This window comes from Rousettus aegyptiacus, unplaced genomic scaffold (genome assembly GCF_014176215.1).
Source record: "Rousettus aegyptiacus isolate mRouAeg1 unplaced genomic scaffold, mRouAeg1.p scaffold_m13_p_4, whole genome shotgun sequence".
Classification (NCBI taxonomy): domain Eukaryota; kingdom Metazoa; phylum Chordata; class Mammalia; order Chiroptera; family Pteropodidae; genus Rousettus; species Rousettus aegyptiacus.
The window spans coordinates 48,548,687-48,570,015 of NW_023416307.1; the positions used below are offsets into that span (position 1 = coordinate 48,548,687).

The 21,329-nt window shown below is 32.8% G+C and overlaps 1 protein-coding gene and 1 pseudogene across 5 annotated transcripts in view; one reads left to right on the forward strand and one right to left on the reverse strand.

Moving 5' to 3' along the window:
- ATP13A3 (ATPase 13A3) overlaps nucleotides 1-21,329 on the reverse strand; it is a 79,376-nt gene that overhangs the window by 39,141 nt on the left and 18,906 nt on the right. For 4 of the 5 annotated variants that reach the window (XM_016136360.2, XM_016136358.2, XM_016136363.2 and 1 more), the window contains 13 exons: nucleotides 15,983-16,081; nucleotides 14,499-14,672; nucleotides 13,642-13,824; nucleotides 13,036-13,106; nucleotides 11,298-11,378; nucleotides 10,057-10,126; nucleotides 8,365-8,499; nucleotides 7,849-7,921; nucleotides 5,398-5,529; nucleotides 3,935-4,114; nucleotides 3,633-3,790; nucleotides 2,772-2,960; nucleotides 1,169-1,230 (listed from right to left, as the gene is read on the reverse strand). In XM_016136360.2, coding sequence (XP_015991846.2) covers nucleotides 1,169-1,230; nucleotides 2,772-2,960; nucleotides 3,633-3,790; nucleotides 3,935-4,114; nucleotides 5,398-5,529; nucleotides 7,849-7,921; nucleotides 8,365-8,499; nucleotides 10,057-10,126; nucleotides 11,298-11,378; nucleotides 13,036-13,106; nucleotides 13,642-13,824; nucleotides 14,499-14,672; nucleotides 15,983-16,033 — 1,559 coding nt within the window. In that variant the 5' untranslated portion in view covers nucleotides 16,034-16,081. The remainder of the gene's footprint in view (nucleotides 1-1,168; nucleotides 1,231-2,771; nucleotides 2,961-3,632; nucleotides 3,791-3,934; nucleotides 4,115-5,397; nucleotides 5,530-7,848; nucleotides 7,922-8,364; nucleotides 8,500-10,056; nucleotides 10,127-11,297; nucleotides 11,379-13,035; nucleotides 13,107-13,641; nucleotides 13,825-14,498; nucleotides 14,673-15,982; nucleotides 16,082-21,329) is intronic. The other variant, XM_016136362.2, reaches the window with a different exon arrangement.
- Nucleotides 830-948, forward strand: LOC118602244 (annotated as a pseudogene).

Below are 21,329 nucleotides of genomic sequence, written 5' to 3' on the forward strand. Positions count from 1 at the left end.
GACTTCTAACAAATGAATAAGATAAAGACTAACAACACGATGGAAAAATTGGGCTATAAAATGATACTGCACAGAAGAATGTTAAATGACCCTCCTTCCAAAAACGTGAAAATGTTCATTCAGCTCTATAAGTAATGAGAAAACTACATATAAAGCCACAATGAAGTATCATTTCATATCTATCCATTTGGCAAAAATGAGAAGTCTTACAAGGACATTGGCAAGGATGTGGTACAACAGGATCTCTCATCCACCAAGGGAGAGAGTGAACACTATCACTTAGAGAGCAATTAGGCAATACCTACTAAAGCTGTAGCTATGCCTGTGCCACATAATCCAGCACTGACATTTCTGGTAGTGAGTTTAATGAAACTCAACCACATGCTCACAAGAAACAGTATGTAAGAATTTTAACTGCAGCACTTTTTGCAAAAGTGGAAGGGAAAAGAAAGAAAAAACGAAACTGTCTTTTAGTAGAACATATATATGGTTTAATCCTATAATGGAATATTAAACAACAGCTATGATTAATAAAATTAGAGCTATACATATCAGGATTGATAAATCTTGAAAACAAAGTGAAGAGACAAAAAAAGAAAAAGAAAATAAAACCCAGCAAACAAATACAGAATAACAATTATGTATATTTGTTTATAGATACATATATAGTGAAAATATAAAATGTGCAAAGATAATAATAGAACACAATTTCAGAATGATAGTAGGGATAGGGGTAGATTTAGACTTTAGCAATATCTGTAATATTTTAAATCTTTTAAAAGATCTGAAGTAAATACAATAAATTGTCAACTGTTTAATCTCAGTTGTGGTCTATGGCCATGCTACCCTGAACGAGCCTGATCCCCTTTGATCTCGGAAGCTAAGCAGGGTCGGGCCTGGTTAGTACTTGGGTGGGAGGCCACCTAGGAAGACCAGGTACTATAGGCATAAAAAATTTTTAAAAATAAAAAAATAAGGGATTGTAAAATGACAAGATCCTTGCAATCTATGAGATCAACCAAGGGTTGCTTCACCTAAAAATAAATAAACAAATAAATATCATCATCATCTCAGTTGTATGTACATTACTGATATATTACTTTCTATATACTTGAATGTTTGAATATTTATTAAAAATTAATAAATGATCAGTCTAGCTAATACTTACCATGTATTTTCCACTCGTTGAATGCCCCAAAGATCTAAACCATCCTCAGTAAGAGTTCCAGTCTTTAAAAAAAAAAAGCACATACAAAATAGAGATTATACCTCCAAAAACAAAAATTATGAAAAGCTACACCACATATATATAATGGAGTACTATAAAGCTGTTAAAAAGGGAAATGAGTAGGACCTCTGTACATGGATAGAGACTAAATCCCAGAACAAAGAGTTAAAATAGGGAAAAGGGTGCAGAACACTGCTTACTATATATGGTTCCTCTACATAAAGGGCGGGGGCATATATGTAGATTTGTATATTTATGTACTTATATTATTTGAAAAACAGTGGAACAATGCACCAATTAACCTATCAACCAATAAAGGATGCCTACAAAGGAGAGAGCGATTAGAGCAGAGAACAAAAAAGGAAAGAGGAGTAAGTTAAATGACATCCGGAGGAAGCAATCAGCCAAATGTAGGATTGTAAATGATTTGGTTTATTGGGGATGACAGGTAAGAAAAGCAACTATTACAGATTAATTGTAACCAATGCAATCATTTGGATTCTGACTGTAACAAAATAAAATTCTGAGACATTTTTGAGAGAAAGACAGAGAAATCTGAGTATGAACTGGGTATTAGATAATACTAAGGAATTATTAATTTTTTTGTCGTAAACAGTGCTAACAGCATTGTGGTAATTTCTTTTAAAACACCTTTAGAAATATGTACTAAGGTATATGGGAAAATAATGTCTGATTCAGTTGCCCCTTCAAAATGAGGGAATAGATAAAGGTTGATAAAGTGCCGATTACCATTAAAGCTGAGTAATGGGTAAATGAGGGTTTATTCTACTTTTTCTGTACTTTTGTGTGTGCTTAAAAATCTTAATAGTAATGTTTCCAAAAAGAAAAGCATAAGGGAAATTTCTGAACAAATATGAAACTTAGTCATGGGATGTGATAGCTCTCTTTTAAATTTTGTCTCACATTTTTTTCCTTTAATAATGAAGATACACAGATTTTTATCATATCAATTACCTAGATTTAATTTTCAAAATAAAACTTTCAAAAAAACTAATTTCAGTTGAGAAAAGGAGAACTCTTTGTACAAGGCAGGGTATATTTAACACAGGTACAAAATTTGTCATTTTCACATAAAATCATAAAATCAGTGACCTTCATAATTTTGAAACATATTCAGTGACCTTCATAATTTTGAAGCATATTTGAAATCACAGAACAAATACTAAATATAAAAATTTAATAGCAATAAAATTTCAGTAAATATATCTGTATGGAGCCTATTCTATTCAAAACACAAGAGACCAGATAGCCTTTACTACTACCATTACGAGGCATAATTCTAGAGATGAATGATTAGGCAAGTGCAGATTTAAGCAAATAAGCAATATCTAAAGTATTAAAAAATGAAAAAAAAAAGAATATACAAAAATGATGCATGTGCCAAGTAAGCTGAAAAAGAAGAAAATTACAGCAACATTAAAGAATGTGTGCAAACTGGCTGATAAAGAATATAGAAAACATTAATCTAAATATTTAAAAGCTACAAAGTAACCTTTGAGAATGGTTATGAAACTGAACCAACCTTGTCAAAGCAAACAAGATTCAGCTGTCCACAGATATTAATCCTTTGGGGACTGATGCAGAAAATACCAATTTTCTTCAGTCTTCTTTGAGCATACACAATACCAGCAGTCATTGCAGCAGGAAGTGCAGGTGGCACAGTAATTGTAATGATATCAAGAGATTCGATAATTATTACCCCAACTTCTACCTATAATTCACACAAAAATAAATGTCAGTCCCAAATATTTACTAATCTGAGCATTTAGTGAAAAATCTAAAAACCATTTTCAATTTTCTAAGTGTGTATGTATATATGTACATTAGCCCTGGATAATTTTTTCCCTTTAGAGCTTCTTCAAAATAGAAAGCTCAATAAATTGTCAATGGAATGACAGCTATTTTTAAAGGAAATTCACTTTAATGGCTCTACACACTTCTCATACTACACACTTCAAAGTCCAATAAACATTTGTCAGATATTGACTCTTACTAGAATCACTGTCTCTACAGAGGATAATATTTGACAAGGTCCCTTACAAGTATCCTCAATTAAGTAATCGCAAATAATTTTAACACCATGTATCCTAGAGGTTAAAAAAAGAAATAATAAAGCTTTTGGTGAATATATGGTCACTCCTCTCTTTTTTAAGTCACAAGAGAGTAAGTAAAACACTATCTAAACCAGAGCCATCCAACAGGACTTTCTGCTATGATGGCAATGTTCTAATCTAATCAGCTCCTAGTTTCATATGGCTTTTTAAAGTTATATTAATTTAAATTAAAATGTTAGTTCTTCAGCCTCACTAGCCACATTTCAAATCCTCAAAAGTCACATGTGATGATTAACAATCAAACCCTACTAAGAGTCCCATGTGCGTACCTCATTTAAAATGCTATTGACAATAGTGTAGATAAACCCAAAGCCAGCCACTGCCACAAGACACAGGAGAAACAAGTAGGCATCTCTGTATAGCTTAAAATCAGTTGGTTTGGGATATAATATGGAACGGACAAGCTGTCCTTTAGAAGTACTAAATCCTTAAAAAAAAATGAAATAAGAAAAATTACTATATTTTTATGAGAAAATGAGAATTATCTCCCAAAACAGAATCTCTGATTTTTAAACACTCAGTAGGTATCAACTATGCTACACCATGAAAGAAGAGATCAGTTGTTCTCTACCTGTTCTAACTACTATGGCTTTGACAAGTTCTCCAGTGTAGAAACGAGTTTGAATAACAGCAGTCCCACAAAACAAAGTGTGCCGCTTATGTATTTCTGGACTATATAATTCATCCCCCATTCCTTTGATGTCCACTGAAGGATTTGGCAAATTAGTCTTTGTCACTGGAACACTTTCTCCTAAAAAAAAAAAAAAAAAAAAAATCATAAAGCAAATCAGTGTGAAACACGTAAAATTTGAATTAATATCCTAAATGTTATCATACGATTTAAAATAGCTATTAAAATAGAGTTCTCATTTGTAAATAACATAGCTTATTCAATTAGCTTTTTGTCTACTAATTTCCTTGACCCAAAATATCAAATCTTATCTCCTACAATAACTCCTGAAAGTGATTCGTGATTCAAGAGATAATCATTTTGAAATGATTGTGTTATTTCAAATAAGGAGACCAGGTAAGCTGCCACAGCCCCAGTACCTGTTCTCTCACCCCTAAGAACTAAACTGGAAAGAACTCTGCAATCCCAAGCACACAAGAAATGTGAAGACCCTCATCTCTCCCTCTATCTCCCTCTCTCCCTCTCTCTCTCCCTCTCTCCCTCTCTCCCTTTCTCCCTCTCTCCCTCTCTCTCTCTCTCTCTATATATATATATATATCTCTCTCTGTCTCTCTCTCTCTCTCTCTCACACACACACACACACACGCGCACGCGCACGCACACACGTACACACACACAAGTAAGGAAGAGAAAAGGCATCTGGGGAAGGGAGTAAAGAATAAGTAGAATGGTAGTTCTCTCGAACAACAGCAAACAGCCAAATTCTTTTTAACAGTGAAATTCAATTCTCTGTAGCACTCATACTTCTTCCTTCAAAGCTGACAAGTGTGGGGGGATATTTATGTGTGTGAGTGTGTTTAAGACAAGAGTCTTAACAGTTTAAAAACATATTATATAGGAATCACTTTCTTGCGAAACTGACTCTGACGATAAAAAAATTCATGTGATAAAAAAGGTATAAAGTTCTATCTTCAGACTGTGAATTTTCAAACAGAAGTCATTTTAAAGTCTACTTCTCCCCAATTTAAGAAAAAATATTAAGTCTTTATTCCCGCTTTTTAAATATCAAATAGGGAAGTAAAAACTCTACAGGCTAAGAACTTCTTTCCTCTTCCTTTAATATGAAGTATTTCTTCATGTCAAAAAGAGTGGCCAGAGCATGCTAAGAAATGTATTAACACCAGCATAGTGATTTAGTATCACAGCAGAGTATAATGCAGAATTCAGTGCCCTCAAAACAAAAACAAACAAACAAAAACAAAACAAAAAACCACTTCAATACCATCACATTCATAGGCATACAAATGGCATAGCTAATTTTGAAATACCTTAATCAATAACTATTTAATCTTAATATCAATATAAACAACTCATCTGACTTTTACTCATTTAATTTAGTTTACCTGTTAACATGCTTTCATTTACAATGCAAGTACCATTAATAAGTACTGCGTCACAAGGCATGACTGTCCCATTTAATGGAATGACCATGATATCTCCTGGTACAAGGTCTGTAGAAAAGATCTCTTGTATTTCTGGGTTTAAAAAAAAGAAAAAGAAAGAAAAGTCTGAAAAGAAAATTCTTTAAATTGGAATAAAAACAAGCAAACAAAAGATCTATACAAAGGTCACCTGAACGCAAAAAGATGTTAACATAATGGAGTTAAATAGAAAAATCCCAATAATCAAAGAGTTTCAACAAATATAATCATTATTCTGTAGGCTAATAAAGCATGGTATTGAAGTATGCCAGCTAGTTTGATCCTGATAAAATGCCAACTGTACACAGGTGGTGGCAAGTCCTCTGTGATCAAAAAGGTGAGTAAGCTCCAACATTCATTACAACACTCAATGATCAAATGTAGCTAACAGTCCTTTTAGAAAATAGACAATGAATCCTCATGAGATTCCCTACAACAAGTAAAATGAGATTCGGGAACAGAAGCAAGCATTGAAATTTTTAAAATATCTTCTTTTTTTAAAAGCATTTTGTACAGCATTCTTTTTCTTATTGCCACTGTATATAACCTATAAAGTTTCATTGCCTTCTCAATAGTCTTAATAGTTTTAATAATATTTTAGATATTATTTTAAATTTATAAAATAAACATTGTACTATTTTATCTAGTTCATTATTTCTTTAGAAATGCATTATATTCAAGTTAGTTAAATACCTTCTTAAAAGATCTTCCCAAGTAAAAAGTTTTTTCTAGGATTGCCTTATATTTGGACTCTTTCTCTCTCCCCCGCCCCTCTAATTCTTTTTCCCACCTGTGTTTAATATTATGCTCAAAAGAGAGTTACACTAGTTTGTAAACAAAGACAGGTGAGGAGAAAATTACCGTTTGTGATATTAATCTGTAGGCCACTCTCTTTTCTAAAAAACAAATAACTAGTTTACTAAGCTACGAGGAAAAAAATGTTTAAAGAACTTTGATATTTAGCTCATAGTAGGTATAATAATCTTCATTTTAAAAGAAGATCTGTATTTTTAAACCAATACTATTTTAAAGCTTTTACTGTCACTTGAAATTCTACTCCCCTTAGGTATAACAGGAAACAAAATATCAATGATCTGTTAGACTACATGAAAGAGATAAGAAAGATACAAGTTGAATGGTACATATGTCCTAGCATCCACAGTATCCTCATCAGTAGCAGAGAAGAAAGGAGCATTTAATAAGCTATACATCTAAAACTGCAGATAGCTACTCCCAGCTAAAGTAGCAAGTGACCAGGAAACAAAGGGAAAGAAGTAATGGGTTAGACCAAACTGTGTTTACACTTGGATGTGGTAGACTGATCCAAAAGAATGGAGACTAACTTGGTATCCTCGATGAATCAAAGTGGCTACTGCCCCTAAGGCCCATGATGCTGTTGTGCTGCCTCCACTCTATCTCCTCTACCTCTTTAATATCGCACCAAAGAAGTATGTCCAAAACATTATCCTCTCCTACAATCCTGCCTTTCCTTCTATTTAAATGGCACCAATGCCCACCCGCCTCCCACAGCCCAACACGGCTCTATTACCTTGCATCCAATAAACCATCAAATCCTGTTCAATGCCCAAATTTAAGTATCTTTCAAACCCATCTCGTTTCTCTCCACTTTCGTAACCTTCACCTTGATCCATTTCATGCCTTCAATATTACTCCCCTCTAAACCAGTCTGAATATGGCAGCCAGTACGGTTTTTTCAAAAAATATGATCGGATCACTCATCTGCTTAAAACCCTTCAATGGCTTTCCATAGCCTTTCGGAGTGAGTCAAAATTATACCTAAACGTGCCTTGGAAGGCTGTGCATCATCTATCTACCTGCCACATCTGCCACACTGAATTTCTTTCAGTCATTACGATGACCAAACTCTAATTTCCAGGCCTTTGGGCACTTAGCACCCTCTTCCTCCCTCTCTCATTCTCATCCTCAAACTACCTGCTCAACTACCTCTTATCTAACTAATTCAACCACGTATTTTTTAAGCCACCCTGACACCTACAGCAAATGAGTTCTTTCTAATATCTAAGTTTCTTGGAGTCTCCCTATCATAGCATTTGTCACACTTTATTGTTACTGTCTTTCTAACTAGACTGAAGTTCAGTGATAGCAAGGACTATGTCCATCTTGGTAACTACTGCATCCTCAGAACCTAGGCTAGTACCTATCAAATTGTAGAAAAAGAAAAATACAATTTTACTTAATTGGATTTGATGCACAGATGAATACAAATCCAAACACAAATTTTTTTCTTAAGAAACGAATGTATATATAATACATTGGGCTTGCTTCATATATTAATGCTTAATGGATATCTTTTTTCGATTTATTTTTCCAAGAGTCACCTGAAATACTTACCTTCATTTACTCTGCAAACTGAAACTCTCACAGTACTGTGAGCTGCCACCATGTCATGCAACATAATGTATTGCTGAAATAAGAAAAAAAATTCAAAACTAGCTAATATAAAACCACTCTTCAAAATATTAAAAAGCAAGGGTGCTATAAAATAAGGTAAGTTAACACAACAAATGCATATTACCTCTGCCTTTAAAAATGTTGAGACTAAAACATTTTAAAGATTATTCAATATCTTATATCAAGATAAAATAAGAAGCACATTAGCCCTAAAAACAGTAGAACCATATTCCAGCCTGTGATAAACGACTATAGTTCCCTATGGCCTCTAAGCAGGCAGGTGTTTAGTCTGACTCTAAACACCATCTGCCTTCTCCTACCTCAAAAGAAAAAAGTACACATTCATATAACTAAAAGAATAACTATATTAAGTATTACTTTGTAAAAAGTACTTTAATAACACCTTAGATGTTATTACAAAATATAATTGTGAACCCCATAATAAATTGGACTTACCTTTCTAATGGAATATAGGGAGCTTAAAATTGATACTATAGACATAATCACAATGGCTAGAGCATAGTAATAGTATTCATCGGTGCACCAAAGTATAACACTGAATAGCTGGAAAATGTAAAATGGATTGAGAACCTGAAAAAACAAGATTTAAAGTCAAGTTGAATGAGATATTTTTAACCATACAGATTTCCCACTTATTCACTTAAGAAGTAATCAATAGGATACTTACAGGATAAGCTCTATAGTACCCTAGGACAACACGTACTACCCAAAGAGGAGGGCAAGATGTTAGCATAGTACTTTTTTACCATTAAATTACTAACACAGTACTCTTTTTTTTTTATCATTAAACTACCATAAATTTGAATTATTTGCATCCATTACATTCATACCAAAGTCAAATATAGATTGAGCTAAAAACAGCTAAAATGTGATTTTAGCTGTTCTTCATTCTGCCTTAGCAAGTAAGTACGCTTAATTCTAATAATTATTAGGCTATTAAAGAATAAGACTTAATAAATTGGAACAAATGTTTACTTTTTACAAGCTCCAAACACTAATTTACTTCTAAGTCAAAGGTTCACTGCAGTCCAAAGGAAGACAAAATATAAGTTACACTGTTTTGCTTTCTCTAAGGAAATAATTAATTAAAACCTGAATGAAAAAGAAATAAAAGAGTCCTGGCAATAGACCTTATTTAGCCAAATTTCACAGTATTTTATTGATTTCATAATAACCCCTCAATGTCTTAAAATTGATGCTTCCACGCTTTTCAAAGCACTTAGCATACATAGTTCTACTTTACTTCCAAATTAAATGAGATAATTAGAAAGGACTTACTCCACTTTTATAGATAAAGGAGCAGCAGGGAGAAAAGGTTTTCTGATGATCAAGGCTAGTTACTGATGGAGCCATTATTATAAACCAGGCTTTCTAACTCCTAGTCACTAGTACACTTTGCTATACATGTTCTAAAGCAACTATATTGCTACTGTTAGGAACTGATGAAGAAGAATCTGTTATTTCTACTAAAAATATTCACTGAATACGACTCACCAAAATACAGCTAATTTTTTATTTTTAGCAAAAAAAAAAAAAAAAAGAAGAAGAAAGACTGGAGAGCCTAACTCTGCTATGTAAAATCACTCTCTTCCTTAACATGCACAACCTTTATTTATACCTCTCCTATGGCACTTACAACTGAACAGCCACTACGACAACTACTGACACATTTTTCTCCCAGGCTAAAGTACCAATTCCTCAATCCCTATCATGAGATCATGTTTTGCATTCCAACTCCTGGTACAATGTTTAGTTTCCAATAATGTACCAAAAAATAACCCATGAAGAACAAAACATGATAAATTGTTTAAAAATCAGGTGTATACAGGTGTATATGCCTGTATGATAGGGAAAGATTTAGATGTGCAACTTCCTGAGAGGGAAGAAAAAAGCTACAGATAAGGAAAGCAAAAAAAAAAATTAGACAAAGTAAAAAGGTAATTCATACACCAAATTATTTCCCTATGAGAGTTACTATCTTTATCTCCCAAGTTGGGGAGAAAAAAGAGAGAGAGAGAGGTTAGAAAACAGAACACTAACAATGTCTTCTTATTACTTAAATCATGGCTCTCTTCGAATCAGCAAATCTATTGATCGCAAATGTTGAGACATGTACAAGAGCCTTACCTCCTTAATTAGAAGCTTAAAAACAGAAGGCACTTTCACAGAAATTTCATTTACTCCATAAAGCAATTTTCTATAAGAAAATATAATAATGGTATTAAGTTATATTACATAATAAAAGCATAACCTAGGGAAAGTGTTTCATTGCATAAGGTTCAAACTACAAATTCAAATCTAGAACTTAAAACACTTATGTTTCTAAATACTTGTCTCTTACAATTCAAATTCTCTACCTACACTATTTAAATCAAAGCAGTCAATACTGGATAACTATACTGGTTATCATTTTGTTTCATTCTGTTTCATATCTTTCTGTATGATAAGTATCTTTCCCATGAGCCTAAAATAACTATGTCAGCAAAGGCTTTCTTTCCCATTCTCGAACACAATAGGTCTCAACAATTTTGAGTTGCAATTAATTTTTGCAAGAGACTAAAAAAATAAATTTGAGGGGTTCTGTACTATTTTTCTAGTAAAAATACTAAGAATGTTTATTTCAAAACAGCATACATTTTACTTTAAAAAATACTTATGAAAAGTTGCTTAAATTTTTCGACTTAAATTCCTATGTTACAATAGTACTTTCTATATTAGAATAATTCTTGCCATTTAAGAAGAAAAGTTTAAATAAATGAATTCTTTTATATTCTAACACTTTGATAAAACATGCTAAAGGAGTACAAGAAATTTTCTAATTTAATCTGAAAATGCCCTTTATCTGTAAAATATGCAAAACACTGATATATTTTTATATTTTAGCAAAGAATAACATGAAAAAGAATTACGTTTCCCAATTTACAAATTTTTATTGTGGTAACTTTGACTTCATGCTTACAATTCTCAATATATTTCAGAAAAATCTACGATGCTATCAATTATAAGACGTACCATTATTTTATGTACCATCGAGAAAGAAAAAATGCTGTCAAGTAAAGGATGACACTCCAGCCACTGTATTGACACATCCCCCCTTTTAGAGATGTTAAAATATGGGAAATGTGCACTTTAAAATTGATGAAATATATTTTCAGGGAAATCAACTTTAAAATATCAGCTTCGACATTTTTGTAATTCTTAAAACTGAGAGAGTCTTATCCAAATAAAATATCAGTAAGTTGTCAACTACTATGTCTATAATAGTTATCTTTTAATATGTACAACTATATGGGGTAAAGGGTGGAATATATATACTTCTTTATTTGGAATTTTGATAACAGATCTAACTTTAGTTGGATAAAAATTACCTGTAGGCATGCATCCCCTTTGTCAGTCCTGCACTATGCTTTTCATAAATTGACGTACAAGAAACACCTTCATCCAGTCCCCTAAATAAATCCAAAGTTTTTACTTTAAACAAAGTTTAAAATATCCAAATGTCTTCATGCCTCATTTTTCTATATACCTAATTTAAAGTGTGACTTCCTTACAAATAGAAACCCTTAACAAAAATTGAGATGAGAAGTTTTAAATCTCAAATTCCTAAAATAAACAAAAATGAAAGGTCTAAGTCTCAAACGTGGCAATTTCTAAGTTATACAATGTATCTATCAATAATAAAATGGTTCTAAATACTCAAGTTTATATATATATAATATTATTATCCTTAAAGGCTGTGCACCAAAGCTGTAAGAGCTAATAATAAAACTAATAAAATTAAACGTAAAGTATGACTAGTTCCAGAATTCCAAACTAAAGATGAAAAAGTTTTACTTTTTATTTATATGGTTCCCCCTCTTCAATTTTTTAAGCTTCACCTGAGAAATTCTATTCATTTATTTCTCTTTCTACAAAAGCATCAATCCAAATCCTCCCCTGATCTAAAACATACTTGGAAGAGTAGTGTAGAATTTATATGAATCAAAGGCAATGTGTAAAATCTGTAATAATTCTAACTGGGATTCAAGAAACCTCTCTACTTTCCTCCAAAACTGTCTTAATTATGTTTATTTTAACTGAGATACTAGTCATAGAGCTCTAAAGAGAATCTTATGCACCATCTAACTCCAATCCTTTTCCATTTTTTTCAGATAGGAAAACTAAGCTCCATAATTAAGTTCTATCATTTGGATAAGCTTAAATTCTCCAAGTTTCTATGGCTGGCAAAGGCTGCATAGCAATATGTTTGATATTTTTTTCTCACTGAAGTTGATGACTTCTCCAAAGGCAGCAGTCCAAATGAAATTTTTAAAAAACAAAATGGTAGCTCACTGGCAATATTCTATAAAGCAATGGTTCTTAACCAGAAATAGTCTGCAGAACTAGGTATATGGGAATGCAATTCAGAATATTCCAATTCTTTAGTGTCAGGGAGAAAAATCCAACCATGTATTTTTAAATGTTCATAAGATGATTCTCTTTGTATTGCTAATATTAAGAATTCCTTTAGCGCTCCGCACAATGATACTAAATAAGTGTTTATAATCATCACTTTAACAAAGGCAGAAAAATAGAATCCTCATTAATTTAGTATTTACAAAACTTGAAGCCTCAACAAAAATAAATTTTAAGAGATTACTCCAATTTGTCCTACCCAAGGCTTGACACATTTGACAATATCTCATATCTTTATCCACATTAGTAAAGTTAAATTTCTGTTTGTCTACCACTCCACCACTCAAATACTAATGGATCAAATTGTCAGCAAATTGAGAGGTAATAATTCAGACAGGCTATGAGATATACTCAAAATTAATTTTGAGATGAACTCTCAAAAAGAAAAGAACACATGCTAAGAATGGATTTTAGGATCATACTGCTTCTAACTTTTATGCAAATTTTGTCAAGGTACAAGTTGCAGGGGGGATTTATTCTAAAATAGCTCATTGGTAGTCAAATAGCACCAGGAGTTGTTAATGAATAACTGAATAAAAGTTATACGATAAAAATCTTTTCAATTCTATGTAGCCCTAGAATGAATTCTTTTCTATCTAGAATATTTTCAATATACTCATAATATAATCCAAACAAAAGAAAATTAATTACCTTAAGAAATCAAAATTGTGAAGAGTATCATTCCAGAAGTATTTTACACTATGGTGAGTGAAATAACGAATCTATAAAACATACATACATGTTATATCAAAAAGCATCATCATCATTTGTTATCAATTACGTTTACTAACACAAACCTATCATATAAGATTAAAATTAAAGTGACCACATGTGACATGTTATGTTTCTTCTAGTAATACCCAAATTCTTATATATAGTGATTAATGGGTATTTCAGAAACATATAAAGTTATCCTTTTTTCTCCTCTCTTTAATTCCCCCAGCTTCCACCCTTGACCTATGGATGTGGCTGTTTCCCCTTAAGTACTAGATCTCTGAAGGCCAGGCATCTCCTCCCACGCACTCGCGGCGTGTACCCAGGGCCTGGCGCTCCCAGAGTATGGTCCATGGCTCCACTTGAGGCATGAACCTAGGACCTTTTGCATGTAAAGCAGACGTGCTAACCACTACACTATGGAGCCACCCCCTAAATTTATCTTAAACAAAAATAAAGCACAAAATTACCGACTACCTGTTGATAGCATAAAATGCAACAATTCTGATTTTTAAAGAAACTTTGAGACTAAGATCACAATACCTGTTCTGATTGCGTCTGTGAACATTTACTTATCTCATGCCTATTCTCTTCAGTCAGATTTTCATTTAAAAGAACAGCATGGCCATTTGAAACCTTATTAGCCATAGATTTTGAAGTTGAAAATGGATGAGTTTCCAGAGAAAGCAAGCGAATTTTTGCACAAAACCACATTCTGAATTCATCCTTAGAAGAAAGAAAGGTAAAGAGTCAATTTGTGTATTATATGTATATTATATGTATATTATAAATTGCCTACTTTATTTGATTTCCATTCTTTATATATTATTTGTTCACCTCTAATTGAGAAAGCATCCCTTCCCACTCATTAAATATTGAACCATTTCATGAAGATGCATGAATTTAAATGTGAAGTGTTTTCTACTACTCATCATTTAAATGACATACAATATCCCATAAAAGATCATGAGTAATTTCTATTTTTCCATCAACACACTGCGACTAAATATTAAAAGCCCCTTATAAGATATTTCCAATTAGGATTTAAAAAAAAACAAAAACAAAACAAAACCCTGGATGCAGCATTATACAGTAGAGGCAGCTGGTCTAGCAAATGAAAGACCTAACTGTCCAGTGACCTTGACAGACAAACATCTAATCTCTCAGTGCATCAAGATCTATAAAAGGAAGGGGAAGATCTGATCATCTTTGAGATTCCTTATACTCTAATTGCTGTAATAATATTCACTTAAAACACAGATGCTTTAGAAATACTAGAATTAGTATTCCTCATTATAGGTTAGCAATGATGTTCTCTTCATATAGTCTTTGAACAAAGTACACAAAAAGACATTATTTTACTCCTTAAATAATCAGCTCAAGTAAATCCATGGACTTACAGTAGTCCTCAGCAACACCACTTCACAGTCTTTAATTGCAGCTCTAACACAGGTCGCCTTCACCCGCCACTCGGGCATCCAATAGAGGAGGAGGAGGAGAAAGCCGCCAGTACAAACCACTCCTAGAGAAACTATGGCAAGCTTCCAGCGACACAAATTATAGCCATAAATCTCCTGTGTGGACAGTTATCATATGATTAAATATTATATAATAGGAGATAAATTGCAAAGTTCTCTGTTTTCCAGATGGGTGGTGTTGTCATATAGACTGCAAATATTTTCCCAACCCATAATTTATCTTTAAATTTTGTTTCTGAAGCTCATTACCAAAGTTACACTTTTAGGTAGTTAAATCTATTAATATTTACACGTTACAGTTTTACATTTGATATTATGCTTAGTAACATAATACTTTCCCACTGACAAAGTAGATTCAATTTAGTATATTTTCCTATAACTTTTATAATTTCATTTTTACATTTACCTTTTTAATTCTTCCAGAATTTATGATAGGGGTTTTTTTTAAATAAATTTTTAATTTTGGAATAGTTTCAGCTTTGCAGATCACTTCTTGGCTTTTTGGCTAAGATCTAGTCTATATTTGCAGAAGAGTTACAAAAATATTAAGAATTCCTATATGCCCTTCATCCAGTTTCCCTTAATGTTAACACCTTGGTACACTTGTCAAAATCTAAGTAATTAACACTGTACATTATTATTAAGTAAAGCTAGTCTTTATTAGGATTTCACTAGTTTTTTCAATGTCTTACTTCTTCAGAACATAATCTAGAATATCACAATGCATTTAGAGATAGGTTTTAACTTTAGTTTTTATCCAAATCATTAGCAAATTGTCCCAATACCATTGTGACTATCAGTCTGACCTCCTGAGCCAAATTATTTCCATTATTTCAGTTACCCCCATAACCCAAGGGTTACCAAATTTAGCAAATAAAAATGCAGAGGTCCTAGTAAAATTTAAATTTCAGATTTAAAAAAAAAACTAATTTTTTTGTTGCCCTATGCAATATTTGGGACATGCTTATACTACACAGTTATTCTTTGATTATCTGAAATTCACATTTAACATTTAACAGGATGTCTTATGTTTTACCTGACAAATCTACCTACCCAGACACACAAAAAAAGCTGAGAAGTTGTTTTTTATTAAGTTGACTTTAAACTTTTTAAAATCAAAATTAGAAACTTTGCATTTGAAATTATACTTAAGCATTAGCTAACATAAGTTCTTAAATTACCAAATAAAAAAAAACATACCTCTTTCCTCTAAATTCTAACAGTTCACAAGTGAAATAGGAATTAACGAACAAACAGATGTTAACATAATCCCAATTCGAAACACAGGATGAGGAAACCACATTGATTTAGCTGGGTTTTTTAATGTACTTTTGTACTTTCCTAGAATAGTTAATTGCAGAGATAAATTCTTTGTACTTTATAAGTAAATTATAAAAACTGGTTACCATTTCATCTTCTTGACCCTGGTTGATAGTCTTCCTTTCTTCTTTGTCCATATCTACAGTAATTTGAAAGGTCTTGTGCTTCAGAACAGTTGAAGATGACTGAGGGAAGAGAGGAACAGATATCAGGGCATTATTTTGTATCTCAGTAGACTATATAACTTCGTACTATCACATTTCTTGTTGTGATACACGTGTCAAAGGTTAACTGATATTTAAGTAGTCACTAAAGTACTAGCTGGTTCCAATGACATTTTCAATGGTGTGCCGTTCTTGAACCTGCATTACTTACTATCACAAAACTTTATACTAGCAATAGCGTTGCTACAAAACAATTTAAATTCTGGGAGAAACTACCACAGAATCTTCCTTTTTCGTTCCCCAGACTCAGAGAAGTAACCTAGTTGTGCCTTCTTGAATGACAAGTGTTTCACAGAACTCAATTTATCTCTTGAAGAATAGTGAAGAGGTAAAGAAAGTGCCAGCAATAAAACCAACCCAAAACTTTCTGGGGATTAAAATAATCATCAAACAAATATTTACTGAGCATTTATTACACAAAGGATATTTCATGGCCAAGACTCAATCCCAAGACTCAAAAGCATGTGAATCCCTACTGGAGATCATTCATTCTCCATTCTGATTCCAAATTGACTAAGCAATCCTCTGAATGTTTCTGACTACCCATGAAACTTGTCCAGGAGAAAAATCTATAATTTATTTCAAATATTTGACACTCAGCCACACATTAAAGAGATTTGCAAATTGAAAATCAATGCCAGTTTTCTCATGAATTTTTGTGTTTGTTTGTTTGTTTTGGCAACTACTTTTCTGAAAAAGTTTACTTAATATACAATAAGTTTATTACTGTTATGTTTTATTAAACTAATAGTCTCAAAGGTACACGAGTTTTAACTAATATGGTATCAACAGATATAACCTATATAATCAAAAGCTCTTTAGAGTTTACAATAAATTTTCAAGAGCATGTGTCTGAACCCAAAGAGTTTGAGAGACACTGCTTGAAACTAGACTGATCTCTGCAGAGCAGTGGTAACATCACTGCCCTCATGCAAGATGTCACACCTCTAACTCATCCACTGAGTGTACAGCACAGGCATGACACATGGTAGGCACCCAAAAGACGAAGAATTTATGCTAAGATAACAATATTTTATTTAATGTTTACATGATATGAATTAATAGCCAAGTGAAAACCAACTGCAACATTTTAAACTAATCCCATATAGGAGACTACTGAAATTTCTTGATTTATATCACCAACAAAATGACCAATTAAAAATACTGATGCCTCATTTACCAGCACCCAGAACTTCTCTATCATCTGGTAGCCCTGGAGATGGGGTCAGTGCTACGCAGAGCCAGAGCTTTCTACAGAAATAAAATGCAGGAGTTTAATAGCACACGCGTGCGCGCACACACACATACCCACATGACTTAGTGTCATCTTGAAAAAGAAGTCTTAAATGTATCTGGTCTAACTTCTTCAAAACAAACCACTAAACCCTTTGGGCAATTTAGTAATAACTTCTTTTCAGTCTAGGGCAATATTACAGGCCTAAAGCATACTACTATTCATTCCACCATGGTAAGACTTATCCATCAAATCAATATGACTTGAGGTGGCAGGTATGTTCAAGGGCCATAACCTGCTGCTATGGACTATGGGGAGAATGAGCAAGCCAAACCTCTTTCCCTGTAAAAAAAAAAAAAAAAGGGGGGGGGGGTCAGCGCTTGTTGCCTGAACATGTAAGGTACAGCCCAATCCTGCAAGGTTTAAATGTGCACATGCCTACCTTCAAAAGGCATCACAAAGGCACTCTGTCCTGGCACTGTCCCCACTAAAGAATACCAGTCTGAGGTTCTTAATCTTTAGTCTACAGTTCTTCCTGAAGTTCTGGAGTAAATCTCAGGGTTATCATTCAGGTTCATCAAACTCATTTTTGAAAATTAACTACATATAATTCTGATCCCCATTTCCCATCACCACCACCTAAAACGTATTACTTGAGGGGAAGAACTACTTTAAATTTTTATACGGAGAGACTTCTGCTTCTGACCAAGATGGAAAAACAGGGACCACATTTGTTGTCCTGCCTAAATAAATAAAACAATAGTTTTCAAGAAACTGGACATCAGGCAATGAAAGAAACTGATACAGAGATGGGAGGCAAACTAGGTGAGCTTTACAACTGTCCCAGTTTACAAAGTAAAGAGTTTACAGGGCACAAAAAAGGGAGGACAAAAGCAGTCTCCCTATGTTGGGGTGATGAACTGGGAGTCTAGGGAGGTACCAAAGTGACCAGGCTTGTAAGGTAGATTACCACAGGAGAGATCTGTACAGAGAAAGAACACTGAAAACCTGCAAAATGATCCCCCTCATGTATTCAAGCTGAGTACTGATCAGCAGTTGTGTATGAGGAAACTATCTGTGGCCCAGGAAAGAACCACCCAAAAGAATTTGAGGGGAGGGGCGGGGGGGGGGGGTGTCAGGGCTCACACATGGCTGGGAAGAGTACCTGTTCCCACCAACCACAGTAAAAAAAACCTCATTAGTCACAAGAAATCAAGAAGAGTATTCAAAAGGGTTTTGTTTCAGTAGTGGGATCCAATTAGCACTAAACTAAAAGCTACTCTGATTCTACCTAACAAAGCTTTTAAGACTTGAAAAACTAAAATGGTTTCTAAGTAACTTAACTGCTTCATGGAATAAAGTTCAGAGAGATTTAGAAGAATACAAAATATCTAGTCCCAATAAGTCACAATGTCTGACATCCAATTAAAACTTAACGGACATGCAAAGAAAATACAACCCATGAAAAAAAAATTAACAGAAAAGGTCCCAGAACTGACACCGATAATAGAACTGGTAGACAAGGACATTAAAATAGCTGCTGTTAACTGCAGCCCATGTGTTCAAAAAGCAAGATAAAACAAGAGGAAAGATTTAACATGTTAGCAGAGACATGAGAGATATAAAAATAGAACCAAATTAAATGTAAGATAAAAAGTACAATGTCTGAGATGAAAAATATACTAGATGGAATTAACAGATTTGACATTACAGAAGAAAAATCAATTAACTCTAATACATAATGATAGAATATCTAAAACGAAAAATGGAGAGAAAAGACTAGGGAATGAACACACACACACACACACACACACACACACACACACACACACACACATGAATAACATCAGTAAGCTGTGAGACGACTTCAAGCACCCCAATATACAAGCAAGGTGGGAAGGGCCAAAAAATTTTTAATGGTATAATGGCCAAGATTTTTCCAAATTAGCTGAAAAAATGATAAGTCCACACATCCAAGAAATCCAACTAATACTAAGTAAGGAAACATTAAAAATTTACACAAAGGCATGTCATCATCAACTGCTCAAAATGAGTGATGGAAATATCTTAAAAGGAGAGAGCAAAAAAAGTCATGTTATATACAAAGATAGATAAGAATGACATCAGATTTCTTGCTAAAAGCAGTGCAGATGAGGAGACAACAAAGCAACATCTTTGATGTGCTGAGGAAAAAAAGCAAGAGGATTCTATACCCAGCAAAAATATCTTCCAAAATCAAAGGTGAAATGAAGACTTTTTTAAATACAAAAGCTAAAAAAAAAAAAAAAAAGCCATTATCAGTAAATCTACACCACTAAAAAAAGAGTTAAAGGCAGCAAAAAAAAAAAAAAAAAAAAAAAAGATAGATATATGGATCTCTCCACAAAGGAGTAAAGAACACCACAAATGATAAATATATATGTGGTTACATATATATATATATAACAACAGCACAAATAACAGGAAGAAACAGAAGTATACTCTTATAAAGTTCTCACACTATTAATGAAGTAGTAATACCACTTAAAGGTAAACTGAAATAAACTAGAGATGGACACTATAAAATCCAAAGGAACCACTAAATAAAACAAAGAGGCATAGCTAAAAAAATCAAAGATGATTAAATGGAACCATAAAAAATACTCAATTGCTGTAACATGCAAAAAAAAAAAAAAGGAAAAAGGAAACAGAAGAAATAGGAAGAAAAATAACAAGATGACTGATTTAAGTCCAAACATATCAATAATCACATTAAATATGAATGGTCTAAACAGCAATTAAAAGACAGAGACCTTGGATGTAATTTTGAAATACAAGACTACAGGCAACTACATCCAACTTAAATATGAAGGCATAGTAGGTTAAAAATACAAGGAAGATATACCACTCGAACCCTATTCTAAATAAAGCTGGAGTGAATGTATTAATATTAGACAAAGTAGATTTCAAAGCAAAGAGTATTACCAGGGATAAAGCCATTTTATAATGACAAAGGGATCAATTCATGAAGACAAATAATAATCTTAAACATGTATACATTTTACAGACCTTCAAAAAGGAGAAACTGATAAAACTGAAATGAGATAGAGACATTCACAATTATTGTTGTAGATTTTAATACCACTCTCTCAGTAAGTGACAGAACAAGTACATTAAAAATACTAGTCAGGACATAGAAGATCTAAACAATATTACAGATCAAGTGGCTCCAACTGGTATTTGCAGAACACTCTATTACAGCAAACTATGCATGCTTTTAATGTTACACACAACATTTACCAAGAAAGACCACATTCTGGCACATAAAAAAGATTCAAGTCATACAAAGTATGTTCTGAAATCAATGGATTTAAATTAGAAATCAATAACAATGATAAGTAGAAAAGCCTTAATATTTGGAAACCAAATAGACTTCTTAAAATAATTCATAAGTCGAAGAAGAGGGAAAATACAAAGTATTATGAACTGAATAAAAATGAAGACATATCAAAATGTGTGACACTGTTAAAAAACAGTATTTTAAAAATTTTAGCACTAAGTTCCAGTATTTGAAAAGAAAGTCTTAAATCATGACTAAGCTTCCTTAAGTTTCTACTTTAAGAAAGTAGAAAACAACAAATTACGCCTAGGGTAAGCACTAAAGGGAAATAAAATTCAGAAAAGAAATCAAATAAACAGAAAAATAGAAAAAAATCAATGAAATCAAAAGCTAGTTCTTTGAGATAAAATCATTTCTAGTTAGACTCTGAACAACTTTACACCTATACACCAACTTTTCTGCAGTTTTGAACTTACTTCCAAATAAACCCTTAAAAATTTAAAAATCTATCTTTATTGGTCAGGTTATGGCCATGAGTTAATAACTGCTAAAGCTGAGTGATAGGTACCTGGGAGTTCATCTTTCTATTTTTCAGTATGTAGAAATTATCCCAATAAAAGTTTTAAAAATAAAATAAAAGTGCCCATCTGAAGCTT